The sequence below is a fragment of the Dasypus novemcinctus genome, chromosome 11, assembly GCF_030445035.2.
Source record: "Dasypus novemcinctus isolate mDasNov1 chromosome 11, mDasNov1.1.hap2, whole genome shotgun sequence".
In the NCBI taxonomy this organism is placed as follows: Eukaryota; Metazoa; Chordata; class Mammalia; order Cingulata; family Dasypodidae; genus Dasypus; species Dasypus novemcinctus.
In genome coordinates this window covers 41,657,103-41,676,388 of record NC_080683.1, presented here as the reverse complement: position 1 = coordinate 41,676,388, position 19,286 = coordinate 41,657,103, and the positions used below count along the sequence as shown (strand labels likewise).

At 40.0% G+C, this 19,286-nt stretch overlaps 1 protein-coding gene across 1 annotated transcript in view; it reads right to left on the bottom strand.

Moving 5' to 3' along the window:
* Positions 1-19,286, bottom strand: part of COL19A1 (collagen type XIX alpha 1 chain) — a 376,839-nt gene that overhangs the window by 27,887 nt on the left and 329,666 nt on the right. The window contains exons 42-48 of the mRNA XM_023585875.2: positions 17,535-17,588; positions 12,603-12,647; positions 9,543-9,587; positions 9,368-9,430; positions 3,381-3,416; positions 3,218-3,262; positions 573-743 (exon numbers count right to left, since the gene is read on the bottom strand). Of these exons, the coding sequence (XP_023441643.2) occupies positions 573-743; positions 3,218-3,262; positions 3,381-3,416; positions 9,368-9,430; positions 9,543-9,587; positions 12,603-12,647; positions 17,535-17,588 (459 nt within the window). The remainder of the gene's footprint in view (positions 1-572; positions 744-3,217; positions 3,263-3,380; positions 3,417-9,367; positions 9,431-9,542; positions 9,588-12,602; positions 12,648-17,534; positions 17,589-19,286) is intronic.

Genomic DNA, 19,286 nt, shown 5'->3' with positions numbered 1-19,286 from the left:
ACTTCCCAGCCCTCTCCATGGATATTCACAGATTAAGTTTGCTGAATGGTCACCCCCTGGTGCCCCCTCCCCCCCACCCCAGAGAAAATTGCAAGGACATAGGCTGCCTTAACAAATACTCTTTCTTGTGCTAACTGGCTTCCACTTCAAAGCACAATTTAGGACAGATTTGATGTTCTAATATTTAAGAAAGTAGAATTTTAGTCTAAAATATACATATGTTCTCTGTGTAGTAGAAGGAGACATTATAGATAAGGCTTAAGAGCATAGTTTTGGAGTCAGCCAGGCCTGTGAGCTTAAACAAATCAACTCTTTAAGTCTCTTTTATAAAATGGGTTGGAAAGAAACACCTATCCTCCAATTTTATTTGTAAGGATCAAATGAGGTAATGAGGTAAGTGCTTGGCGGAGGGTCTGATACAAGACTTAAAGTAAATGATAGCTATTATTATCTGCACAGAGACCAATTTAGCTGCATGCTATTTCTTTACAAATCATTGCAATTATTTTCATTGTAAAAGTGATACATGATCGATGTGAGCCAGGAGCTCCTGGACTTTCAGCACCACTTACCGGAGTACCAGGGACTCCTGGAGAGCCCGGAGGACCTTGGTGGCCAGGGGATCCCATGGGGCCCTTGGTTCCTGGTGGCCCCACAGGACCTATGGCCCCCTTCATGCCTGCAAGGCCTGGTTTTCCCTGTTCACCTTGTGGGCCTCTGTCTCCAGGAATTCCTTGATCACCCTGTTAAGGTAAAATATAAAATAAAGAATGATCTCTTCTAGGGCCACATCAGCTGTGCTCAAGAGCAAAGGTTTGGATTCAGTCAGGCACGTACTAGCTGCAGGACCTTGCATAAGTGACTTAAACTCTCTGTGCCTTCATTTATTCACCTATAAAGTGGGGATATTAACAGCATGTACTTTGTAGGATATTGCTGAGTCATCAATGAGGTGATTCAGGTACAGTGCTTAGAAAGGTAACTTGATATCACTTAATAAAAGTTAGTGACAATGTTAGTTGGACTCAGTTGCCAGTCTAGAATGGTGGCACTTTTGACCGTCATCACCAGGCCTGTGTCTCCTTTACAATATAAAGAAAGATCACCAGGAGAATTTCATCCCTGAGGATGTTTACTCAGAAGAACTTTATGACATTCGATCGCCCCTAAACTCTGTGCCCTTTTCCTGCTTTCTCTTGCGTGTTTCCCTAGGCTCTTTGGGTGTGTCTTCTGAACTCGTGTTTACATGTGTGCATGTGTCTGCACATACATGCTTGTGTCCTAAATATACAAACCTCTGGAAGGTAAGAAAGGTAATGGAGGAACATGGTCACTGGGATCACTTAATAGCAAAATCAAACTTTAAGAGAATTCTCTGAATAAGAAGAGTCATACTAAGTTAGGAAGAGGACCATACTAGATGTGCCTGAATCTCTTCTTCAGAAGAGAGTTCTTTAGTGCTGTCTTTATCTTACCACTATATGTGTTTGCATATGACAACGTGTGTGTAAAGGGAGAGAGAGAGAAAGAGAGAGTGATATCATGGCCTTTGAAACAGTTATTTCAAATATTCAGTTCCATAACTCAGGGAGGTAATGCTCGTGTCAACTGTGATGGAATGGTGCATTGAAGTTGTCCTGTATTTCATTATATTGTTCTTTCATTTTTCACTGCTCTGTGAAAGTCCATACCTCTATTTTTCTATTAAAAAATAATGAAAACAAATGAACAATTACAGAGGTCTATGTGATCCTGTAATGAAGAAAAGGCACTTTTAGCTATATAGAAAGAAGAAAAATAGATGGACTTAATATCAATTTATTGTCTTAGTTATAAAAATGTATCTGCATGCAGGCATATCAACATTGCTAGCCTGCAGTTGGAGAAATATCTGAGATGATTTTAAAAAAAGAAAGAAGAAAAAATAAATACTAGTGATCACTACTCTGATCATGTGCAAAATACACACAATCTTTAACATATTAAATGCCTTTATGATTTAGATTAAGGATATTCATTAAATTGACGCTTATTATTATGAAAACTTGAAAGAACTCAAGTGTCCAGAAAAAAGAGACTGGGTAAGTGAAATAATATATATCCAAACAATAGAATAACATGTAGCCATTAAAAGGTAGCTGTAGATCTCTACAGACATGGAAAGATGGTCATTACATATCCCTAGTGAACAACTTAGGATGGTGCTATTTTTGGAAATGTATCTATTTATTTATATTATTACATATTATCATATATCTAGGTTATGAATAAGAGTGAGAGAGATAGAAATGTGCCCCAAAGATCAATAATGCTTATCTCTGTTACTGGGATTAGGGAGATCTTTCTTGATTTATATTATCTGTATTTTCATATTTCCTTGTGTAATAATAAATAAAAGTTAGTAAACTAGACACCACCAAACAAACACACATGTACAACACTCACAGAACCTAATAGAATTTCATGGAGTAACAATGCTTGAGTAAAACCTATTTTGGTGGATCCAATCCTACTGGCAAATGTTAAGATTCATTTAAGAAAATAATGGGAAGCTGAAATAATAACAGCAATCCCAACAATTTGAATAAAAGCATACAATACAATTAGCATTACTAGTAACATAACTCTATATTCAGTTCTCTTTTCTACTTCTCTGCTTTCTCAATCCATCTTCTTTATCCAATCTGGTATTCCTCTAGGTCAATGATTCCATATAGAGACACTTTTGCTCCCCAGGATGCATTTGGTAATGTCTGGCAACATTTTTGTTGTCATTTGGGAGGCTGTGCTACTGGAATCTAGTGGGTAGAGGCCAGGGAAGCTGCTAACACAAGCCTACCATGCTCAGAGCAGCCCTTCACACATAGAATTACCTCGCCCAAAAAAAGTCATAGTGCTGAGGTTGAAAAACCCTGCTCTAGGGGAAAAGAACATGGCTGATGGTTATATATGTGTGTGAAACAAGAGAATCATGAATGCTTTCCAATCTGGGACAGCCAACTAGACTCACCAACCATGTAGGTGAACTTGCCAAACGGCCCACTTCTGGGTCCTTTAATTGCAGCATTTTATGTCCAGCAGAGCTCTTGGGTCACACAGACAGTGGTCTTTTTATATTGGGAGGTTTGTAGGATTCTACATACATGATAGTGTAACCCAAATGATGGGACAGTTGTAACAGACACTTAAATAATGATCACAATAGTGATATACATACACGTTCTCCTTTGGGACCTCTATCTCCAGGCTTACCCATGATGCCCTGAAAAACAGAGGTCAAGACTAAAAACCACTTTCTAAGATTCTTCCTCGATCTAATTGATCTAAATGTTGAATACAGTTATGCATGAAATTTGTATTTTAAATGGTATTTTCCATACCTGAGCACCTGGTAATCCATCTTTTCCATTTATTCCCTGTAAAGGCAAAAATGATTAGTGTCTCCAAAGCTGCATTAACAGACATAAACACAACAAAAGGCAGTTTCTTAATTGTATGTCTACTGAGACCTTGGTGAGGCAGTGTAGTGAAACAGAAAACAAAGCTGTAGAGTCAAACAGCCCTGAGTTCAAATCTGGACTCTGTCACTTATGAGTTCCATTGACTTTGGGCAACTTCCTTAAACTCACTAGGATCAACCTCTCACTTTACTTCACTTTACTTCACAAGTAAAGGCTCTTGTGAAGAGAAGCTCAATAATTAGGAAAAAAGAAAAGAAAAACATAGGATGTAGAATTTTTCCAAATCAATATGTATTCTAGATCTAACCTTTAAACTCATCGCTATATTCCATTTTACTAGTAGGGGAACCTGACATTATATTGGGCTTCGCTTTTCAGGAAGTTTTGGATCACAGAGTGGTTCAACAATGGTGGCAGAGGAATACTGGTATGGGATGTTATTGACAGGCTATATATGGTTGACAGGGAGTTATACAGGGCATATGTCCAGAGTGCATGGTAATGTTCGGATATACTCATAGTGGAAACAATTAAAAACAACAGCTGGGGGGGTACTGGGTTCCTGGCTGGGGGTGCTCTGTTGTGGTCCCTAGGGGAGCAGCAGCAGTCCCCCAGGTGCAATGGTAAGAACCAGGAAGGAATGAGGGTCCAACAGTGGGCTCCTGATACTAATGACTATGCTTGTGAGCCTATACGCCTGAAATAAGAACAAGGCCTAGAACAGCACTGTGCCTAAGTGTTCCCTCCTGACAGCCTACATGTTACTCAAATGTGGCCAGTCTCAAAGCCAAACTCAGCATGTAGATGCAGTGCATTCCCCCCAGGGTGGGACATGACACCTGGGGATGAGCCTCCCTGGGACCGAGGGATCACTACCAAATACCAGCTGATGATGCAACTAGAAAATGACCTTGAATTAAAGGTTCAACGCAGATCAGCAGAATATCCCTGTCTACATATAATAACATGACTTTAAAATGCTGTTTGACCTAATGTAAGGGGGAAATGGAAAGGAGAAATGAGTTTATATGGCTGTGAGTCTCTAAAAAAGAGTCTGGAGGTTGTCAGAAGGATTGCCCTTATGCACACCTGAGCAGAGTCTCAGAGACAGATAAAGTAGATACAACCCCAGGTATTGGTTTTTTTGAGGGCTAAAGAGACCCACGGGTTCTATGGTCATGGCAGATGGGGTTCACTGCCATGTCAGTTGGCCCTTCTTTGGAGCCGGTGTTTCTGTGTGATGGAACTGGACTCAGATGGGATCTCTTTTCACAAGACTTTCATGCTACTTTACTGGAATTGTAGTTGGTGTTGGGGTTTAAGATATATCTAGGGGATCTGAATCTCTGGACTGACAATATGATAGCCACGCCCTGAACCTCAACAGACTTCAACTCCTACACTCTGATTTATTGGACTTACCCCACTCAGCTAACATGGAGTTGAAGAAGGTCAACCACCACACCATGGAGCCTAGAGTGCCTACAACTGAAAGCAGGAGTTTGCATCCAGTATCCATGTGGAATCTAAGCCCCCTCTTGACATAGATGTGCAATGGACACAACCAATCCAATGTCCACAGAGAAAATGTGGCATTGGTGTGGGAAGGGTGGTCATGGTGGCTGCTGGGTGCAGGGAATGGGAGGAAGAGATGAGATGTGGAGGCGTTTTCGGGACTTGGAGTTGACCTGGGTGGTGTTTCATGGACAATTACGGGACCTTGTAGATCCCCCCAGGGCCCACTGGATGGAACGTGGGAGAGTGTGGGTTATGATGTGGACCATTAACTATGAGGTGCAGCGATGCCCAGATATGTACTTACCAAATGCAATGGATGTGTCATGATGATGGGAGAGAGTGCTGCTGTGGGGGGAGTGGGGGGTGGGGGCGGTGGGTTTGAATGGGACTTCATATTTTTTGAATGTAATATTTTTAAAAAAAAGAAGAAAAAAAAAGAAAGTAAAGGTAATTATAATAGCCTCAAGTGTGAGGTTTAAATGAAATAATATATAAAATATATAGCCCACAGTAAAGAGACAACAAAGGTTATCTTACTTATTCTGCCAGTTACCCCATGGTGCTGGGTAGCTGCTACATGGCGTCCACTGTTACCTTCTAACAAATTTCTAGCACAGAAAATGGTCTAAGTTGATGCTGAGGAAATTTCCTTTCATGGCCAGAGCATGATGCTACTCTGAAATAAACTGTTAGCTAGTGAATGAATTGTTATTTGTCCAGATGAAAAACATGAAAGAAAAATAAGAAATCCATAATCATGGTTTGTTTTATAGAATTAAATAGTGACTTTTTATTAGAAAATGGAAAGTCTCATGAACCTTACAAGGCTGGTCTGGAGGTGGTAATAAAGCCCAGTCCTGCTTGGAAATTTATAAGACTTGGAGAACTTCCGACTGGGAAATGTGAGAAAGAAAAGCACCTAGGGCTAAATCAAATACCTAGAGTCTAACAGCAGATGTGTTTTTGAGATTTGATTTGAGGAGGGAGATCAAGGTGAGGAAAATGATTTCTTAGCCAGCAAGCAATTGCATGGACATGCTTCTCTGAAAAGCCTGGGAGACTTTTATTGTTCTGGAATGGATTCTGTGAGGGTAGAATTGCAGACAGTCCTGGTTTTCACTGCTATAAATTACACTGAAATCTGCCACAGCTGATAATCCAGCCAGAGTCTCTAACCTCTCTGAAACATCCTGGGAATGATCTAAGGGTTCTTTAACTAAGATTGTGTTATCTGAAGTGTATAGACCAGAGAATTTATTACATCCAAGAACACAAGCAACAAAGATAAAGCAGATTAAGGAGAGGATGTGAAAGAAGCAGCTGTGTTGCTTGAATAAAAGAAGACATATCCTGGGTAAAAAATGAAATTCATGTTTCTGGTAGCAATATAAGAAAAGGAATAATCATATGACTTTTTTTTTTTTTTTTGGTCTCTTGCAATTCATCGAAGACTAAGTGCATACTCTCTTTTGTATATTTCTATCTGTAGGGTAGTTCGGCTTTCAGACATTTTTACAGCTCATGTGTAATTGCTTCTCTCTCTCTTCAACCCACTTCTCTGGCAGAACTCCAATCCTGGGTAAAAGCAACTTTCTGTCTATCCAATGCCTACATCTGAGCAACTGACTGTGGCTGAAGAAAAATATGTATCCTTCCTCACTTGTTGCAATCTAATAATTGTATGACAGCAGATTACAAGCAGATCCTCAGCATTGCTGGGACAGCCTTCTATATTTCCCTTTTATTCCCTCCAAAGTGTGCTTTCTCACATTTTCTTGTTTCTTCAAACCTGTAGCATCACCTCCCTGCTCTTCATGTTCAGCTGATCTCCTGATTCTTCTTTCACTGAGAAAATAAACACAGGAGAGGACCACCTCTCCTCCCCTGCACCAGATCCACCAACCTACGGGCATCTCTACCCCAGCTTTTGCCTCCCTCCTTTCTGTTAAAAAGGATGAATTGATCATGTTAAGACCATTTTCCACTTTTGAATGGAATATTAACACCCCATCCCCACCACTGCCATCCTCACCACTCGCAGTTACTCCTGCTCTCTTGTATCATCAGATTTCCTCCTCTCAACTGAGTCATTCTTATAGGACACTAACGTGCTGTCATCTCTCCCACCAATGACCTCCATGTTTCTGAAACCAATGGGGAATTACCATCCCTCATGTTATTTTTGTGTTTCTCTTTAAACACTTTCCTCACCTGACTTCCAGGAAACCCTATCCCACTGGTTTTAGTCCTATCTCATTGGCTGTACTATCACAGTGCTCTTTGCGGCATCCTCCTTCTAACTGCTGAAGTGCTCGCTTCTCTTTTCATCCAGGTTCAGGTTTAAATATCCACATCAGACTCTCCTGCTTGAACCTGTCTCTGAATTCCAGACTCATACATCCACTGACATTTCTACTTGTCTGTCTACTAGGTGCATTAACCTTAACATGTCCCAAGCAGAGAAGTCTTGGTTTTCCCTTCCAAGCTCACCTACCTCCAGTCTCTCATCCCACTAAATAGCAAGACTCTCACCAAGCTGCTCAGGCCCCAGACCCCAGCTTTGATTTTTCTCTTTCCCTCATTCTCCACATGGAGGCCATCAGCAAGTCCTGGTGGCTCAACCTTCACTGTTCATCCTACATCCATTTCCTCCTCACTACCTCCCTGCTCTCACCTTCACTATTCTCACTGGAATTATTATTATTTATTGGGATTATGGTAATACTTCCTCACACCTTCTTGTTTCCACCCTGCTTCCTACACAATAGTCAGTGATTCTTAAAAACGTAATCAATTATTTTCTTCCCCTGCTACAAATGCTCCAATGGGTTTCCTCCATAATTCAAATGAAACCCAAACTCCACTCCATGGCTTAGAATTCCCTCGGAGCCTGGTAGCTTTCTGCCTCTCCCTCACTATCTTCCACTTCTTTTGCTTACTTTATTCTTGACTCCATGCCTTTTGCCTTTCCTTGAATACACCAGTCTCATCCCTCTACTAACCATTTCTATTCCCTGAAACAATGCTCCCGTAGACTTTCCCATAGCTTGCTCTTTCACTTCATGCTTATTTTCACTCAACTGGCAGTCCTTCTATGACCACCCTATTTGTTTGGTACTTAGCCCTTTACACTGTTTTTTTTTTTTTTTTCTGCCTGAAATTGTGTGTGCATATTTATTTACTTGTTTGTTTGTTGTCTGTGTAGAATGCAGACTCGATGGGATATTTGCACCCAGGCACATAGTAAGTGATCAAGAAGTACTTATAGAATGAAAAACTGCTTTTTGCATAATCCTCTGAGGACTCAATGGTAAACATTTACAAGATAGCTTACAGGGACTGTGGCTGTGATTTGGTAAGGGGATGCGAAGGGAAGCAAGGAATGAAACTAGTGTTTATCGGCAGTGCCCCACGGCCTGGCACTGTAAATGTTTTCGCAGGTCATGCCACGCTAGCCTCACAAAAACCCTTCAAGTCAGAATTCAAACCTACATCTTCCTGACTCCTTATGCAAGAAATGCTTTGGACTTATGCTTTCCACTTTTTCTTGTTGCCTTCTCTGGGCAGATGGTGACCAGGAAATGCACTGACCCTGGAGGTTTGCAAGAAGTACTGAGCCAGCTTCATGACTCTGTGCAGCTGGTTCACCATCAGTCCTCCCCTTTCCCCTAACAATCCTCTCTTCCCACATGCACCACAGCAAAGAAACAAGCAAAGGGAACGGTGACCTTCTGCAAAGATTAGACTTGACAGTGGGAAAATGTCTTATCTGTCTTTATAGCCTCTCCCTCAGAGGCCAGCACATCCTTGGCAAACAGCAGGGACTAGATGAGTTTATGTTTAACTGAATTAGGGGGCATGATTGTTACAATGTCACATTGATACAATATATCAGTAACCAAGAGCTCTTTTAGGACACAGTGGGATGAAGATCTATTCCACAACAGTGATTTATGAAAGCGTAAGAATGAGGCCCATAAAAAGAGGAGGAAATCCAAGAAAATAGCTTACTTTTAGTCTTTGGCTTAACATGCAGGTGTTATATCTGTGAGTTTTCAGTTGCATATATTTTAGGATGTGACAGGCCTTTTTATTTTTTAACTCTTCTGAACACATTAGATTTAATAATGAGTCTAATATCCTGGTATTTAAATTAAAACCTCATCTTCTCCACCATTGTTTAAGATACAAAGGTACCTCATAGGGAGCCAGGACACTCAGTGAGAGTCACCCTCTCCTCCCACCAAAAGTATTCCTATGTGAAGTCTCCTCTCATTTCCTTGGAAACTACTTATTCAAAACTTAGATATTCTAAGGAGAAAGACGAAGAGGCAATGTTCAGAGAATTTTTCAAGTTGCCAAATTTTAAATAGCTAAAAATTACTTACTGGCTTTCCGGAGGGTCCTTCTGGTCCAGGGAAACCTATATCTCCAATAGGTCCTCTGTCACCCTACAGACATTTCCATCAACAGAAGTGAATTGTCAAGAAACGCTTTGAAGCAGTGTAAGTAAGATTGTTTAAAAAAAAAAAAAAAAAAAAGCAAAAGCAACTGGCAACTCACTGGTTCGCCTGGAATTCCCGGAGGCCCTGGTGCTCCAGGCTTTCCCTGGTGAAGCGAATCAAAGCGACACTGTTAGGGGCCAAGTCACTTGATGATGCCATATGCCTCCCCTCTCCACCTATGAGTTTAGGGTGCTGCCAGGGCTGGAGTCTCGGGACTAAAATGGCTTTCCAAACGGGTCAGAGCCTGGGCGGATGTGGACTGAGTTCTGCGGTACAGAACCAGAGTGCAAATCTGTGGCTGTAAATATGTATGTGTAGTGTGGATAGGAAGGGAGGAGAGGATTTTGGAAAATATTAAGCCAACATATGCCCCTTCCTGGAAACCCCGACTTGTGCTTCTTTGCCCGGTAGCTCTTCTTTATTTTAGGGGGAGGGAGGGCACAGAGGGACAAAGAACCTTTTCTAGGCTTTGAGTTTCACAAGAGGGTTTTTAAAGGACATAGCAAGATAATCTGAAAACAAGCAGGTTTGAAAAGCTGTGTTTTGTTGAGAGGGAGCAGTGGATTGATTTTGGTGCAATATGCCATTGTCTGGAGAATTGACCATAGAGAGAGCCTGTGGAATCCCTGCGGGACAATAGAGGATAATGATCCAGGAGGAACTAAGAGGGAGAGGAGTGCCCAGGTGTCCAGGTCAGGCTTAGGGTGCTTCCTGTCTCTGAGGAGGAACTAGCTCCCATCCCTGTGAAGGTACATGGTTGGAAAAGATGGAGAAGGTGGGAGGTAGGAATAGGGCTGAGATCAGAGGAACCCCAGCAAGTTGAAGGGGAATATGAAAAGGGGGGGACTTTTCCCCACGTGCCATTTAGAAATCTGGGAGGAGACTCCCTCATAGGCATGGTTATGGCAGAGCATGTGTGTGGCAGCAGGAGTTCCTGAAGTTCCCGTGAGCCTGAGTTGGGGTGGGGTAGGTTAGAGATGAGAAGGCCATTGTCCAGAAGGGTCTTGGCATGGGACATTGGGGATGTGTGTTTGTGTGTGGAGTGCTTGGGTCTTGTGGTCTGAGATGAAGGGATCATCTTCAGGTGAAGGGACATTGAGAGCAGGCAGCAGCAGCCCCAAAGAACCAGCACCCAGGAGAGCCTGCAGGCCCAAGGCCCCATCCCACTGCCAGCACTTAGGGATGCTGTTTCCTGAATGCCAGAAAGGTAGAGAAAGAAGATCTAGAGAGATCTCTGGGCAGACCTGAATAGACTGGAGAGGGACAGACTGGCCAATTCTGGGAAAGGCATAATCGTGTCCCTTTGGTATTCGGCTACGTGACCATGATGTGTTCTGAGCGGGCAGGTACATCCCTGCATAACCACCTTTCATTTTTTTTTAGCACTTTTATTGAGATATATTAACATACCATACAATCCATGCCTCTCAGTATAATCATAGAGTTGTGCATTCATCACATTTTTAGAATGTTTTCATTACTCCAAAAAGAAAACCCCATACCACTTATTCCTCCCTAATGTTGATGCTTTTCAACTATTTCATTTTCGAGCCATAGTAAGTTCCAGTTTAAAAAAAAAAGGTACATTATTCATTACACAGTTAAACAATTGCAGCGTGCAGTATTCTTATCCTTTCCCTATTTCTGAATCATGAGTTAATCCTCTTAATTATGAGGTATTAAAACTGCTTTTTAAAGTAAACATATCAGATCTTAGCCATCCAGAAAAGTGGCAGCCTAGCCCCCTTAATCCGTTCATGCTGTATCCTTCATAAATATTGTTGGAATTCTTCATTTGGATTGACTTTTGAGCCTGGAGCACAATTTTTTTTTCTTTGAAGGTAGACTTCGTTTAGGGTGCTAGCAAAAAGTGATTTGTAGTCACCCATACAGTGGGGGAATTAAGCTTCATTGAACCATGTGGAAATTAAAACAGGGTGTGACTTTAAGGGGGCCAGGCTGTAGGTGGACTCTGAGGGCAATTCCAGAAATAGAATTCCAACTAGGTTGTTAGCAATGGCAGTGGGGATGGGGCGGGGGAAAATGGGATTAAATGTGTAGCCTATTTTCAAGAATAGTTACATATGAAATTTTCAAATGCTTGCTAAAGAAAACATTTTCATTTTACTTTTAGAGTCATAATAATATTTGACTTGATCTAGAATGGCTAAAAAAGGAGATAGCCTCTGTAAAGGATACAGATTACAGTTTTTTATTTTTTGTTATTAGATTTAGCAATTAAATGACATGAAGTAGAGTGGCTTCTGGCCCTGTGAGGGAAGGGAGCCGCCGTGGGTGGCGCTGGGTGGCGCTGGGTGGCGCTGGAGGGGTTCTTTTCTCTTTCTCCTGCTCTATGAGTCAAGCACAGGCGTCCATTGACTTTCCTGCGCTGTTATCCTGTGCTTACCCTGAAGGGGCACCTAGTAAGAGGATAAATGCCTCTTATTCATAAACCGTGACCACAAAATTTTAATTAGAGCACCATGAATGAAGATCACAATGATCCCTAGGGCTCAGGAAAATGATTTCAACCTTTCCTGGAGCACTTCCTATTCATTTGAAAAGACCTTGATGAGATTAAAAAATTTGACACCAGAGAGCAACAAAAATGATTGAGAGGATTGAAGGGCTAGTTTACGAGGAATCATTAGCAGCAATAAAGCTCTGCTAATAACACCCGGCTAAGGGGAAACTCAGGCAGATTACAGCTTTGTTCAGGGAACATGATGCACATGCCCACAGATGACAACTTTGCCTTTTGAGGATCAAGAAACCTTGAACTATGACAAGAATAGAGAAACAAAACAAGCTTTCCAAAACTGTGCTTATATATTACTGTATAGTTACAGGTAACTGGGCTTCCCCAGTCCCCAATAAAAGTGAGTTGGACAGAGGAAAAAAACCAAAGACAAAAATTAAGAAAAAGGTGAAAACAAAGAATGGAGTGTTCCTCAGATAGGACAGGGATGGTTGACTTTGTTTTCTAAAGTGGTGATTTCAGGACCCTAATGCCATAGGAGCTATGGTGTACTTAAGCTGTCTTGATCCCCAGCCATACGTTCACTGTGGAGCTAGAATTGTTTAACTGGAAAACTAATGTGAGATAACCTGTACTCACCGACATCCCAGCTATTCCCGGGGGTCCTGCTGGACCTCGGTCTCCCTGTTGGGATTAAAAAAAAATTGCTAGTCATAATGGTATCTATAAAATCTTTACCAATAAAATTGATGCTCAAATAATTTTAATTTGGAAAATCTTTTCTTTAGAGCTGATAAGTTTTATCAATATCAATTGGTCTGAAGCTAGAGGGTAGATAGGAAAATAACATAATGGGTAGCTCATTGAACCAGTTAAAGCTTTCCCTTTACTATAAAACCAAAGTCTTAATGAAAACAAGCATTCGTGTTATTTCTGTGACCTATTTTTGAGAGGAGTCCATATGTATTTAGAACTAAAATTAGTCAATATTTTAATTCTATATATCATAAAGTTCATTGCCATCATTTAAAAGATTAAGCACACCAAGTGCCTTTTAAAAAACTTTTCTTATACATTTGTCATGAAATATAATAATAGCAGGAAAAGGCCGAGGGTTCAGGATTTTGTAACTATCCTCATTTCGCCAATCAGAAGATTTGAACAGTATAGTGATTCAACTCTTTTTTCAAGAGGCAATGTGATATTTTAGATAAAACTGACAGTGCTAAAAATACTAATGATTATATATATGGGATTTTTTTTGTCTTTATTTTTTTAATGTTACATTAAAAAAATATGAGGTCCCCATATACCTCCACCCCACTCCTTCCATAACAACAACCTCCTCCATTATCATGGGACATTCATTGCTCTTGGTGAATACATCTCTGAGCACTGCTGCATCACATGGTTAATGGTCCACATTATAGCCCACACTCTCCCCCAGTCCACCCAGTGGGCCATGGGAGGACATACAATGTCCAGTAAGTGTCCCTGCCGTACCACCCAGGACAGCTCCAAGTTATATATGGGATTTTAAAACAGCAATTTTTATTGAGCAGAGACTAGATTAAAGAAATTCCATACTTTTAATTAGGGACATAAAAGAGTACTGATTAAGTGGAGAGATATGCTTTGTTCTTGGAGCTCAAGACACTGTTGTTAAAAATGGCATTGCGACCCAAACTAATTTATAAATGTAATATAATTCTTACAAAATTTCAACTTGATCAAATGATATTAGAGTTCATTCATGATAATAAATGAATGAGAAGATAAAAGAAGAACAATTTTAAAGAATAATAAAGAGATACTAGCAATATAAAATATGTAAACATATATTATAGTAAAACTATAATAACTGAAATAATGGAATATTAGCATAAGATTAATCAGTGCAGTATATCAGTGCAACATAAGAAGTCTCAGATCAACAGTTATAGTGGGAATGAAGTAAAGAAAGATATACAATTTAATAAATAGTGTGAATAGTTAGATTTTTTTGGGGAAAAGTTTGATTCCTCTCTTCATACTATATATAAAAAATAAAATGATATGAATTAGTAAGGGAAGAAATTGTAGTAGTGATGTGGAGAGGGTGGCCATGGTGGCTGCTGATGCTTGGGAGAGGGAAGAAGAGATATGGTGTGGGGGCATTTTCAGGATTTGGAGTTGTCCTGGGTGGTACTGCAGGGATGGATGCTGGGCGTTGTGTGTCCTGTCGTGGCCCACTGAGTGGACTGGGGGAGAGTGTGGACTACAATGTGGACCACTGTCCATGTGCTGCAGTGGTTCTCCAGAATATATTCGCCGGAAGCAGTGGATGTGCCACAATGATGGAAGAGTTTTTTGATGGGGGAGGGGTGGTGTGAGTGGGGTGGGAGGGGGTCGATGGGAACCTCATATTTTTGGAATGTAACATTTAAAAGAAAATAAAGAAAATAAAAATAAATGATATGAATTATGAAAGTATTAGAAGAAAATTTAAGTGACTGTTTATCTGGTCTTGGTTGAGAATGGTAGTAAGTCAAATTCATTCTGTACAAAAAAAACAAAACAAGAGATCATACAAAATAGTTTTGGATTTGACCATAAAAAAGTTAAAAATATTTGCATATACAATAATATGAGACATAAATTGAAAGGCAAAGAAAAACTAGGCAAAAATCCCCAACATGTGAGATAGAAATTGGGCCTTTAACATACAAAGCATTGTTACAGTCATAAAGATAAAGAACCAACAGAAAAATGGGCAAATAGTATAAACTTAATTTTCATCACTTTAACTGTTTCTTTTATATTACAGCTTTCTCCCTCCAAATGAATATACTGGAGCTTTTAATTCAATGGAAATATTTGCATAACTGATAGAGATTAATAGTAAGAGGGTTTTCCACCCGCAGGATGGTTCTTCCAACACTCAGGTCTCTCAGTTCTTAGAACCACTCTCCTCTATTGATCTTGCCTTTCATGCCAATAGTTATCCTGAATCCTTGTCAATAATAACTGCACCCCCTCCATAAACTCAATTTCATGTATCCCAAACTGACCACCATCTCCCATCCTTCTAGCTCATTCCCCTGAGTATCCTGAACCTCCAAAACTTTTGATGCTAACAGGACTTCTAATCCATTGATGCTTTATCCTTCACTCCCTTGATGTCCTATCTTCACTCCTTACCTAGCTTAAATCCCACGATAAAGCGCTATAATCACTCCAATATGTATACTGTTAATTTTCTTGCTCCATTTTCTTACTTCTAGTACTCACTTGTTAAAACCAGAACTTTGGTTACATCCAATTTCCATCTTAGTCTGTGCCTTTACTTGAGTGTCTGTACATGACTGGAGAAGCACACATAATCTCACTGATTTAGTTCATGACTGTGAACCTCAACAGGCCCCCTAGGGCTGCCCTGCCAACACCCTTCTATGTGCTATGAACTCTACCTCTCTCATGGAGGGCCTTCTCCCTACATCCCCAGCTTCTACCTACCTCACTCTCAGGTGACTGAGTGACTGACCTTGCTTCCTCCATTTCTGAGAAAATTTAGGCAACCAGGAAAGAACTTACACAGATTCACACCAATACGATTTCCCACATATCAGCATCTGTATCCCTATACCCTGCTTTCCCTCTTGTTAGCAAAGGCAAACCATCCATATCCTTCTCTGAAACCAAACTCTCCATTTAGGCACTAGGTCCCTGTCTCGCTTATGTATGTAAGGATGTTGTCCCAGCAATTCTCTACTTTTTTCCCCTAAATCTTTGTTTTCCCCCTTTTATACTGGAACATTCTTTTAGCATACAAACATGCTGGTGTTTTTATGATTATAAAAATAACCATCTTTTAAAGCCTTGATCCCACTTTCTCCACTAGCCACTGACCACTTTTTGCTTTCTGTTGCAGCAAAACTGCTAGTTTGTTTATATTCTATTTACTACTTCTTATCATTTTCCTGTCATTCTGTGTTAAAACTTGTGGTGGTTTGAAGCTGTATGAATCCCAGAAAAACATGTTCTTAAATCTAATTCATTCCTATGGGTCTGGACCCGTTGTAAGAAGGGCTTTTTGATGAAGTTATTTCAGTTAGACACCACTGTGTGCTTTGCCATAAGCAGGGGAGCCAAGGATTGCTGGCAGCCTGTGTTGGGAAGAAAGCATCACCTTCATGATGCCTTGGTTTGGACATTTCCCAGACTCTGTGAGTGAAAAAACTCACATTGCTTAAGCCAAACTATTTGGAGAGCCTGAGGGCTCAGCCTTGGTCTTCTTCTCTTTTTTAAGAATCTATGCTCATCCCCTAGGTGATCTTATCCAGACCCATGGCTTTAAGATGCCATCTATATGCTCAGGACAACCAAATTTATATCTCGCTTAGACTTTGTTTCTGAATTACATACTTTTATATCTTACTGCCTACTCAATACCTCTACTTTAACAACTAATAAACATCTCCAATTTTGGCCAAAATTTGCTCTGCCGGTAGCCTTCCTCATTTCAGCTGATGACCATCCCATCATTCTAGTTGCTTGCGTCAAAAACCTTTGACTCACCCCTGACTCCTTTTTTCTCTCATACCCACATAGAATTAATCAGATAATCCTTTTGGCTCTACCTTAAAATAGGTCCAGAAACCAACCATTTCTCACTAATTTCATTGTTTCCATTCTCAACTTAGTCAGCATCAACTCCCACCTGGATTATCAGAATACCCTTCTAACTGACTTATCTGCTTCTACCCTTACCCTCCAACTGCAAGTCCTTTCAGTCTTCTACTCAGAAACCACCAATGACAAAGTCCTTACAATGGCCAATAAGCCACTTTATTAATGGTTCTCAAACTATCTGTGGTGAATGAGCAGTTTGTTTATTTCCTGAACTGTCAGAGACCAAGATCAGTCTACTGGTGTCTACTGGTCACATATTTGGATATAATAGCAAAATCAAATTCTTAGGCAAGTTTTACATATTTACCCTCAATTTCTGTACTTAACTGTCAAAGAATTCTAACAAAGAGTTTGCCAAGTGGCACTGGTCCTCCAATGAGTAGCATTGCATTACATGACCAGGCCACTCCTTACCCCTACTCCTGCCTCTCTGATCTTATCTTTTACCACTCTCCCATTACTCACTCCCTTGGTGTCCATGGAATGTTCCAGTCTTAGTGCCCATATATTTGTTGCTTCCCCTTCCTGGATCATTCTTCCTTTAGATTTGAGGAACTTTGCCTAACTGCCTCCTCTATGTCCTTCAAGCCTTTGCTCATCTTTTCAGACTATGCTATTTGAAATCACCACACCCAGCACTCTTGATCCCTCTCATCCTGTTCTGCTTTTACTTTCTTTCCATAGCACTTACCAAAATATTGTTTACATACTTGTTATACTTGTTCTTTTCGTTTCTGTATCCTCTTGCTAGAATACAAGTTTCATGAGAACAAGGATCTTTGTTTTGTTCACTTATACGTCCCCAAACTTAAAACAGTGCCCGGCACCACAGGAGATGCTCAGGAAACATTTGCTGAATGCTCACTGAATAACCACAGCATTTCTAACTTCTGGGCTTACCTTTACACCTGGAAACCCTTCTAGTCCTGGCAACCCCATTGGACCGGGTTCTCCCTGTTAAATTTGAACATAGGAAATGCAAAAGCAGTGACTGAAAGATATTTAAGCATTTGTTTCAAAAGCAAAAATACTTTTTGCCTCCCCAAAAGACCCCCTAACATTGATTTGTAATTTATTAAGTAAATGGTATGATCTATTTTCAAGCATCTGTATTCTTGCATTTGGTAATTGAAAATAGTTGGAGGATAAAAGCTATTCTCCAGAGAGCTAAGAGTTTATTTTCCAAATAATTGTTTCTATTCTGATCAAGAATCTAATCAGAATGAATCCCTCTAGTCAGCAATAACTGCAATTTCATTAAGGACTAGAATGACAATATGGACTCTGAAAAAAGTATGCCAATTAGCAAAATATCTGAGGCTGATGGATTACCAAAGAAAAGACTAAACTCTTTGAGTAGATGGAGATAGAGTTCTGAAAGTAAAGCTTATTATCCTTAAATATTCTTTGCAGCTGTACAAGCATTGTGAAATCTTAAGAGGATGACCCAAGGAGCAGCAATGATTCTAAAAGTCATAGCTCAAGTTGATGGGTCATCAAGATAGGAGATATAGGCAAGTGTTTCCATTATAAAAAAATGCTTTTACATAATCTAGTGTATGATCCCAGACTAACTGGAGCCTATAAGTCCTTAAGGAATATATTTAGCAAAGTTATGATTTGAGGGGGACAACTTTGAGCAAATCAACATTTGGACTTTTAAATCAAGAGAGATAGAGTGAGTGGGTCTTTGATACTTTTTTTTGGTTAATGAATTAAATTAATTCCAAATGTTTTCTTAGGACACTGGGTGCTCTAAACATGATTGTATGCAAGAGGGATCCTTCAAACCTCATTATCTGTGAGTGTATTTTTACACACATAATTCCAATTTGTTTCCAAAACATTGCCAAGACTCTAACTTCCATTTTTATTTATGATGCTGTCCTTATTAAGGAATACTTAATGAACAGGCCTATGACTTGGCAATTTTTATACTTCTAGAATCTTTTTTAAAAATTTTAAACTTTTTATTATAATAAATATACAACTCAAATTTTCCCATTTAGGCACTTTCAAGTGTACATTTGAGCAGTATTAAGTACATTTACAATACTGTCCTACCATCACTGATATCCATTTTTCATCAACTCAAGCAGAAACTCTTTACCCCTTAAGCTATAGCTACCCCTCCCTTTATCCCCTGGCTCCTTATAATCTATTAACTACTTTGTCTCTATGAAGTTTGCTACTTCTAGCTATTTCATCTGAGTGAGATCATACAATATTTGTTGTTTTGTGTCTGGCTTATTTTGCTCAATATGATATCTTCAAAGTTCATCCATGTTATAGCATGCATCAGAACTTCATTGCTTTTTATGGCTGAATAATAATCCATTGATTGTACACCTTACATTTTTTATTCACTCATCTGTTGATGGACAGTTGGTTGCCTCTACCTTTTGGTAACTGTGAATAGTGTCGCTAGGAACATCAGTGTGCAAATATCAGTTTGAGTCCTGCTTTCAATTCTTCTGGGTATATATCAAGAAGTGGGATTGCCAGGTCATATGGTAATTCTGTTTTCAACTTTCTAAGGAACTACCAAACTGCTTTCTGCAGTGGCTGTATCATTCTACAGTGCTAGCAGCAATGTGTAAGGATTCAAGAATCTTTTTAAATGTCCCATAATAGGGAGACTGTCAATCAGCA